A 9,525-nucleotide genomic window follows, 5' to 3' on the forward strand; every position below is an offset into this window, starting at 1 on the left:
CGCGTACGGAGGCCCACGAGGCTCCGTTGCCTCCGCGGTTGCTTGGAGCTCCGGCGGGCTAAGCTCGGTAGGTGTCCACGCGGGCTTGGGCTTGGTTGTCGTAGCCTGGGATGCATGGTCCCGCGGCGTCGCTGAGGCTCCCGTGCTGCTCTGGCCCGTCCGCGGGGTGCTTGAGCCCCGGGCCCGTGCGGGTCTTTCATTCCGTGGAGGTCGCGGTCCCCGGGGCGCCCCGTCCGCTCTGTCCTGCCTTCATGCTGCGGATTCCAAGCAAGGTGTTGGGTCTGGAGCGGCCACCGCCCTTCCCCCTTCATTGACCCGCCTCGTTTTACTTTTTTAAGATCCTACTTCTTTTTTGCGTTTACAAAACTGAAAGTGTTTCTTCCTCAATCCTGGCCACACTCTAACTCCCCGGGGAAACCTACATCTCAGAGCCCTTGAAGCGCGCTTTTTACTCTTACTTTGCGTCGACCTGTACGAATTTTGGCCACTTTACCCTTTGCCCTTTTTGAGTATATTTAACCAAACACAATTCCTTCCATTAACCAACAATAGAAGGCGTGTTTAGGATCTAGACTGCCTGAGATTGAATCCCAGCCCTGCCACTTACTAGCTGTGTAAACTGGACAAAATAACTTCTTTGTGCTTCAATTTCTTCTTCTTTAAAATGACCATATGAGTATTTAATTCATTGTATCGTTGGGAGCATTAATTAAGTTAGTAAATGGTAAAGCACAACACTGCTTAACAAATGATATTGATGATGATTGTTAGATGCCGGCCCCGTTTCTGAGCTCCAGGAGGCAGACTCTGCTCTTCTGGTGCTTATGTTTTAGTGGGAAATATTTATGAATCACTTCGTTTAGGTACTCATCCTTAGTTTCATAAGGATTCATGTTGTTGAGTGAGTCATGTTCTCAATATATTTGACCATGTTTTTTATTCTTTAGTTACAAATCAAGAGGAATCGAGAATCTGATGGCATGGCTTTAATTACCTTGCGCAGGAACCTTTGTCATTTATCTGATTTTCGGATACATGGAGCTCTGGCTGCTCTGAAAAATCAACCTGTAAATCATGTTCACAAGGTCGTCAGGGAGCATCTGTGTCCATGGTTCTGTTCCTTACAACCTGAGCCTTTCAGGGTCAGGTTCCATCACGCCTGTTGTAAAAAGTTCCATTCAGAAAATGGAAATGACCTTCATTCAGCTGGTGAGCCGGTGTTCTCTCAAGTACATGATTGGGACAGGCTTGAACAAAATCTTAAAAACGTGGATGAACAGATATTTTACAGGAGACTAAACAACTTCACCTCATCAGAAGAACTGTTACATTTTATAAGCACACTGCAAACTTTGCCTGATACGATGGCAGCAGGAGCCTTGAAACGGATTTGTGAAGTGGAAAGAAAAGATGGCGATCAAAGGCTGCCAAAAGAAATACTAGAGAATAGTGTCTTTCAAGCTTTATGCATTCAGTTTGAACAGGAACCTTCAAATCTGTCAAACACTGGTTTGGTGACTGCTTTGCAGGCCCTGACTCTGTTGTATGTGGATTCCCAAAGTAGCCTGTTACTGAACCTGCTGGCAGAATGCCAGCGTCGTCTCCAAAGGGGTGACCTAGAAGTTCACAGTCTTTGTGTTCTGGGGGAAAGTCTCATTAAACTGCAAGGTCCAGGTTGTGCAGCACTAGAACTGGTTATATGTCAACTGCAAGGTGAAAAATTGGAAAAATTTACCCCCGGGGGTATTGTGGCCCTTTATAGAATACTGCAGGCATGTCCTGAAAAAGTGGACCAACACCAGACGTTTCTAAATAAGATAAACAACTTTTCTCTGTCAATAGTTTCCAACCTGAGTCCTACATTGATAAGCCAAATGCTCACTGCCCTAGTGGTTCTTGATCAAACTCAGGCACTTCCTCTGTTTATAAAATTGGGTAAATGTGTTGTGAGGCATATCCCTCATTTCACTAATGAAGAACTCGTAAAAGTCTTAGAGGCTTTCATATACTTTGGGCACAATGACAGGTTTTTTACAAAAGCCCTAGAGCAACACGTGGCCTCACTGTGTCTCACCTTGGATCCTGAGGTTGTCAGCAAAGTTATGGAGTACTGTGGTCGAAAACTGATTCTTTCAATACCCATCCTCGATGCAGTGGCAGAAACTTTTGTTTGCCAATCAGAAAAATTTTCACCTAGTCAAATTTCTGAGTTAATAGAACCATTTGGGAAACTCAATTATTTGCCACGAAACGCCTCTGCTTTATTTAGAAAACTAGAGAATATGGTACTTGCTCATTTCAATTATTTTCCACCCAAAACACTATTGAAACTTCTCCATTCATGTTCGCTTATCGAATGCCATCCGGTCAACTTTATGGCAAAAATATTCAGCCCTTATTTTCTTCAACAGCTGCAAGGTGAGTTGATTGAAACTTCTGAGAATGGAAAAATTAACCTTTGACCTTGTGATGTTTTCAAATCACATATGTAACTTTTACACTGAGCTATCTGTTGCCTTTTGTTTTCTCCCATAATAATCTGAAGAGATCTGAAGTTGCAGATGCTGCTGTAAACACAGAGTTAAAGAATGATAGAACATTGCATAGAGAGAGGACAGTTTCCCATAAACACTGCTGCCCTAGCTGAGAAACTGAGTATTCTTGTGGGGGTGTAGTGACGGCAATGTTGATAGTCACAATACCATGTTAGAATCTTTGTGGGAGAGCAACTGGGGAAAGGATAGTACTTTTCATCTTAATTGAAGGCTACCCAAATATGTCAAATTTCTGCATCTCTGTAGGTAAAGGAAATTATAACTAATTCTGCTAACAGATTTTGTCACTTAATTATATTCTGTAGTTAAGAGCTTGAGTTGTTGGAAGTCAAAATGAAATTTCATCGTTGGCAAGCAAGAAGGCATAATGAGTTCTAGCAAGTTCTTTCCCTAGTGTCATTTAACATACATTACTTCCAGAGTGAATAAACGTTGTATGTTCTTTTTTCTCATTACACCTGCGAAAATTCAAACTTAACTATGGCTGTGATGCTTTTTCTTTCAGGTGATGAATCATACTTGGACAGACTGAGCCTGGCACAACTGACCCAGCTTTTCTTAACCTCGATCCTAGAATGCCCTTTCTATAAGGTAAAAGCAGGTGCCCTGTTGTTTTATTTCCCTGTGGGGGCAGTGTCCTTTTGTGTCCGTCCTCCCCCCAGAAATCTTGTAAGTTCCTTCGCTTTTGATCTGTCTTAGTAACCTCATTAGAAAGCAGAACTCTCATCACTGGGAGTCAGTTGCCATCAGATAGCCTTTTCTTTGGTAAGTTGACCCCATTCCTGTTTTCTTGTCTTTGAGGGACCCATTTCCTGCTGTATAAGATTTCCTGGAAGGTTTTGTCAAGTGCTGTAGGCATATGTGTCTTAGTTCTCATAGATTCACTCAGGGTTTTAAAAGGTTTTAGCACTCCCCATAGGTGTCAGCTGTAAAAGTGTGAATCTCTGGACTAAACGTGTCCTAAATAATTTCTGAGTGTGTTTTTAAGCCAACTCAGAAATTTCACTCCTACCTGATAGAGTTTAGTGGAGGTGGAGTTTGTGCTTCTAGGCAAGTACTCTAAAGATTCACTCTTACAACATTATCACGCACCGTGTTTGGGATCAGAAATGGCTCTCCAGACTTGCGCATCCCTGCCTGGTCCTCCCTACTTGCCTGCACCAAGGCAAGAGCACATTTAAGACCAGCTTAAATTTAAGAGTAGCTCATTTTGAAGTACGGTATAAGAATGGAAAGATACCACTGTTTCCTTTAAAACAGCTTAAACAGTGCTAAATCTAAATAATAGGTACGCCCAAGTTCCTTCCTTCCCTGAAGGAACAGTATTAACAGCAGTTTCTATGTCCAGATGTGCACAAATACATAACTACTATCCAGTTTCTCTCTTTTCATGGAGTGGGACTGTTCAAAGTACAGTTTGCTTTTATGCCCACTATAACAAAGACATTCCTCTGGGGGCAATACATAAAGATCAAATGCATTCTGGGGCCGGCCCGGTGGCATAGCGGTTAAGTGTGCGTGCGCTCCACTGCAGCGGCCCAGGGTTCGGATCCCTGGTGCGCACTGACACACCACTTGTCAGGCCATGCTGTGGTGGCGTCCCATATAAAGTAGAGGAAGGTGGGCATGGATATTTAGCCCAGGGCCAGTCTTCCTCAGCAAAAGAGGAGGATTGGCAACAGATGTTAGCTCAGGGCTGATCTTCCTCACAAAAAAAAAAAAAAAGATCAAATGCATTCTTTTTAAGAACGGCATGGTATTTCACCATATTTATTCCATAGTTCCATCATTGATGGACTTCCAGGTGTTTTCCAACATTTGTCTCTATCAACAATGCTGTAATAAGTGTTTTTGCATATCCTTTCATACTGGAACCTTTATGTTTTTTTAATCTAGAGACTATATTCCTGAAAGTGGGATTACTGGCTTAATTTTCAATAGATACTAACAGATTTTCTTCCCTAATAGTTGTAGATGTCACGTTTCACCAGTGATGAATGAGGCGGCCTTGGCTCCCCCACTTCTATTACAGTGTTATTAGTCTCTTTAATTTTGTCATTCTGCTCAGTGAAAAAGAGTATCGTGTCACATGTTTAAATTGCATTTTAATGAGCAGTAACGAAGCTGAGCATATTTTCAAATGTTGATTGGTCGTTTACGTTTGCTGTGAATTGCCTTCTGACACTCTAACTCATACTATTGGGTTGTTGGTCATTTTTTTTTTTGTCCTAGAACACACTGTGAAACGAGATAATAACTATTATGTACATTGCACATATTTCCTCCTAGTGTGTAGTTTTTAATTTTTTTGGTTTTAATTTAATATTTTTTATGATGTCTTTTTGCTATACAGAAATTTTTAAGTTTTCTGTAGTCAAATCTATCAGTCTTTTATGGCTTCTGAGTTTCCTATCTCACTTAAGAATAAATTTTTTTAAATATTGTTTTTCTGACTATATTTAGATCTTTAATCCACCTGGAATTTATTATAGCCTGTGATGTGTGCTAGAACTTTAACTTAGTTCTTTTCCAGATGGGTAACCAATTGCTAAAGCACCATTTATTACATAGCTATCCTTTTCTTACTAAATTGAAATGTCACCTTTATCACGTTTTCCACTATTAAAAACTTCAGTTGAGTGTTTTTAAAGCAATTCTGCGAGTTCCAAAGATGTTTTTGAGCTGTATATACTATCATTGTTGTTCTCCCTTTCTTTCTTTCTGTGACCATTGACTACTTTTACAACACCTTTAGAAGATATTTTGAACTTTTGGACTTGAACTATAACAAGAATATTTTGTATTGTCATTTTGAGAAAGATATTTGTCCTAAGTCTTGGGAAAGTAACCTGCCTATAAAGTAATCTCATATCAGACTTTTATACTTGGGCAACCTTCATTTTATTCTCTGGTTTTGTTTTGTATCTTATTTTTTTGTCTCGTGTTTGCACATATGATTTTTAGGGTCCAAAACTTCTTCCTAAATATCAAGTGAAGTCATTTCTCACTCCGTGCTGCTCCCTGGAGACCCCTGTGGACTTCCAGCTTTATAAATCTGTGAAGACTGGGCTGATCGATCTCCTAGGAGCAAGGGTGTATTTTGCTTCAAAAGTGTTAACGCCCTATCGTTACACGATAGGTAAGTGGTGGGGAGTTCTGCCGTCGTTTGTGTACTAAAGCTCAGCGTGCTGTCCTGTTTTGGACTGTGCGGGACTTAGTAGCCATCGGAGGTCTGGAAACATGAAATGGAATTGGCCCGTCCCTGAAGGCGAAGTGGAGCGGGGGTGAGCAGGAGGGCTGTCAGTTGACACTCTGGGTGTGAGTCCACGTGGTGGCCACATAGGAGCAGAATGTTTTGGGAGGCATATTTAACCTCTTTCTGCTGGCTTCTTATCTGTAAAATGAGAGCAAGAAGAGAAGTGACCTGGAAGACTGGTTTAAGGACTAAATGAGATAATGCAGAATAATACCTGGAACATAGCAATTGTTCGCTGCTCTTATGCTCTAGGCCAGTGCTGTCCAATATAGTAGCCTCTAGTACATGCCGCTGTTTACATTTAAATTAATTAAAAATTTTAAAACTTCAAGTTCAGTTCCTCTTTAGCAGTAGCCACATTTCAAGTGCTCAGGTGGCTCGTGGCTGCAGTATGGGACAGTGCAGGGATAAAGATTTCCATCATCGCAGACAGTGCTGTTGGACAGCGCTGACCAGAGAGTCTAAGTCCTTCTGCCCTTAGAATTTTTTTAATCGATGAGTAAAAGAAAATCAGCTCAAAGAAGACAGTGTTTATAGGCTTCAGGTGGTCACATCTCACTCCTCTCCTACTTAATGGGCCCCTTTTACAAAAGGAATGGCAGAACCTCAGAGCCAAGGAAGCGGAGTCTGCCCGTGCTCAGGGACCATGTGTCTGTCAGGGTGTGGGATGCTCTACCTACCCCGAGGCACTGGGAGCTCCAGAGTTGCGTAGCTGTCTAACTTGACTTATTGAAGGGTTCCTGCCACTTAATATAAGGAGAGAGAGGGTATGCATGGTTCTTGTCGTACCCCAGACACCTGAGGACCCACTTGTTTTAAAGTAGTTGAGCCTTCTTTGTTTAAGGCTGACTTGGTTGAGCATAGAGCCGGTTAAATTAAAATTCTCACCATTGTCTGGTGTGGTCATTACTTTGCAGCCTTCAGCCCACTTGGTAAATGCAGTGTGGAAGAAATCAGAACAAGGAGGAGTGAAGGAAGATAATGTTTGTGAGGGTATCACACGAAGAATTTTTCCTTTCTTGTCTCACCAGATGTTGAAATTAAATTAGATGAAGAAGGATTTGTATTACCATTTACAGTTGATGAAGATGTACATAAAAGGTAAAGAAACTGGTGTGGTTTTTATGTTACAAAACTTGTTGAAGTTAATAAACAGTAGTTGTTTTCTTAAGGTGGAAAAAATAGACGTGATTCTGGAAATTAAAACACTACTTTGCAGCATACCATTTTTGGAAATTCCTTGTAACATTTTATAAACATTAATAAAATTGAGTGCTTTTTCAACAGATTAAAGGATAGCATATTAATGACTCATTTGAAAATAATACTGGCACATAGCAATAGCAAAATCCCAAATAAACTCTGGCAGCTAAAAAATATATAAATATTTTGGATTGTTCTAAAAAGTAAGTTTCTCTCTCTCTCATTTTTCAGGGTAGCACTGTGCGTTGATGGTCCAAAACGGTTTTGTTTGAACAGTCAACACTTACTGGGGAAGGAAGCGATTAAACAAAGACACTTGCGCTTGCTTGGCTATCAAGTGGTTCAGGTACAGTTTCACCTATGTTTTTTTCCAAAAGCAGTTTCACATTCATGCTTTTTCCAGGGTACTAAGTGGTCTGCCAGCCCAGTGGACCAAACTTACTAAAAGTAAAGTTTAAATGCCAACTTTGGGGGCCAGCCCACTGGCATAGTGGTTAAGTTCACGTGCTCCACTTCAGCGGCCCAGGGTTCACAGTTTTGGATCCCGGGCACAGACCTACACCACTCATCAAGCCGTGCTGTGGCAGTGTCCCACATATGAAATAGAGGAAGATGAGCACAGATGTTAGCTCAGGGCCAATCTTCCTCAGCAAAAAGAGGATTGGCAACAGATGTTAGTTCCGGGCTAACCTTCCTCACCACCCCCCCCAAAAAAAACGCCAACTTTGTTAATTAGGCTTAAATCTCTGGATTTATATTTTGAAATACAGACTTTTCAGACCTTCAGTTTTCCAAAAGTGGGGCATACCTGGATTATCTATAAGCTATGCTTCAGCCTGCTTTTAGAATTATAAAATTATTGGAATATCTGTTTTAATTTCCCTCTGACTTAATAAATAAAATGGACAAGATGACCTATTAAAACCAGGATCTTCATCAACACTTAACTGTGTAAGACCTTATTTGTGTTTACGTCATACATGACTTGACAAAGTCTTATGTGAGGAGTCAGCAGTGAATGTGCATGCAGCTTCCCCAGTTCCCTAAGCTGTCACCAGTCTGCTCTCTGCTTTCCTGTCTGGTTACTTTTTTCACTCCGTGTTGTATATCCCCAGATTAATTTTCTTAAAACTAATCATGCCAGTGTGTGCTCAGAAACCCTCAGTGTTTCCTTACTGGTTACGGGAGAAACTAAAAAGTCCTCTACATCTTAGGATTCCAGACCCTCCCTAGTCGGCCTGCTCCAAGCTGAGTGGTCTCTTCCTCTTTCACCAAGCTGCCTCCATTCTCTCTTGCCTTCCTTCGTTTGCCTGTGCTTCTTCCACCACCAGACTGCTGTCTCCCACTCTGAGTATCTAAATCCTGTCATTCATCAGCTCCCACCTCAGGTTCTTGTTTCACTCTAATCTAAAATCCTGACTCCCTGTCCATACTAGAGCACCAATTTTCTTTGCATGTTCTGCTTTCTGTTACTGCTTACTTTCCGTACTTATTACGTATTTTAAGTTGGCACCTAATTTGTAAGCTTATTGAGAACAGAGATCATGTTTGATTCTTATTTAAATATCCCACTTACTGAGTCAACAAATATTTATTGCGGGCTGGGCACTGTGGTGGGCACTGGGGATCCAGGGTGAGTTAGCTGTGATCTCTGCCCTCGGGAGCTGTGATCTCTGCCCTCGGCCGCCGTGGGGGAGGGCAAGAGGCAGACAAGGTGAGCGCAAAACCAAGGTGGTTCAGGCTGTGGAGGATTATAACTATCTTTATTTTCCTCCCCTTACAGATCCCCTATTACGAGATTGAGATGCTAAAATCAAGACTTGAGTTGGTGGAATATTTACAAAGAAAACTGTTTTCTCAAAATGCTGGTGTTCGTCGGTAACAAGAAGGAATACTGGCCTCACCACTCAGATAGTGCAAGAACTTGTGTTTTCGTGGGACTCCGTATAAGAAAAAGAATATAATTTGTGAATTAGCCGTTTGCATATGGACTGGGGGGATCTGGAAAGGGTGTTTGGTGTTCCTTATACCATGTGTACACTTACCAGTGGTAAATTTAAAATTAATTTTTATTTTTATTTAATAGTATCATAGATATTTTTATACATCAGAATTGATCAAGTACAATAAAAGAATGTAATGAGTAAGTGTTGTTATTTTTAAATCTTTTGTTTTCTAATAGTTGTCTGCTAACAGAAAATATTATGCTCTTTCAAGACCCTTACTTCCTCTTCTAACAAATAGAAGGAAGAAATGTTATCTCCCATGTTCTTTTACATTTTGTTATAGGAAGTAATATATGGTAAGGAGAAGGAGCAATGAGAAATAGACTAGTACTTTGCATATAAACATGTAATTATGGACTTATGCAGAGATAACCGTTTAGTTAATAAGAAAATATGTTAGTGTGGGAGCTTTTATCTTGTTTTCGTTTTGAAAAGCAACTTAATTTAGGTAACGTTTTTTGGAGGGTGTTTGAGTGGAGGCAGAAACTTCTAAACTCTAAATCAA

The 9,525-nt window shown here is 40.9% G+C and overlaps 1 protein-coding gene across 2 annotated transcripts; it reads left to right on the forward strand.

Moving 5' to 3' along the window:
- The first annotated feature begins 11 nt into the window (after window positions 1-11).
- Window positions 12-9,161, forward strand: FASTKD3 (FAST kinase domains 3). 2 transcript variants are annotated; one of them, XM_058564369.1, is made up of 7 exons: window positions 12-67; window positions 948-2,418; window positions 3,061-3,146; window positions 5,520-5,694; window positions 6,843-6,912; window positions 7,246-7,360; window positions 8,798-9,161. In XM_058564369.1, exons 2-7 carry the CDS (start codon window positions 981-983, stop codon window positions 8,894-8,896), a joined length of 1,983 nt encoding a protein of 660 aa, XP_058420352.1. In that variant the 5' UTR covers window positions 12-67; window positions 948-980; the 3' UTR covers window positions 8,897-9,161. The 2 variants fall into 2 exon arrangements, with proteins under 2 accessions (XP_058420352.1, XP_058420354.1); XM_058564371.1 differs by lacking the exons at window positions 12-67; window positions 6,843-6,912; window positions 7,246-7,360; window positions 8,798-9,161 and adding an exon at window positions 6,729-6,836 and having other exon boundaries at window positions 84-2,418.
- The last annotated feature ends 364 nt before the right edge of the window (window positions 9,162-9,525 follow it).

The sequence above is a fragment of the Diceros bicornis genome, chromosome 20 (genome assembly GCF_020826845.1).
Source record: "Diceros bicornis minor isolate mBicDic1 chromosome 20, mDicBic1.mat.cur, whole genome shotgun sequence".
Lineage (NCBI taxonomy): Eukaryota > Metazoa > Chordata > Mammalia > Perissodactyla > Rhinocerotidae > Diceros > Diceros bicornis.

Bases quoted from the DNA above. Each gene is read 5' to 3' on its own strand.
- FASTKD3 (XM_058564369.1), top strand. From the start codon at position 981: ATGGCTTTAATTACCTTGCGCAGGAACCTTTGTCATTTATCTGATTTT. The intron at 2,419-3,060 runs GTGAGTTGATTG...TTTTTCTTTCAG, and splicing joins TTTTCTTCAACAGCTGCAAG to GTGATGAATCATACTTGGAC. The intron at 7,361-8,797 runs GTACAGTTTCAC...CTCCCCTTACAG, and splicing joins TTGGCTATCAAGTGGTTCAG to ATCCCCTATTACGAGATTGA.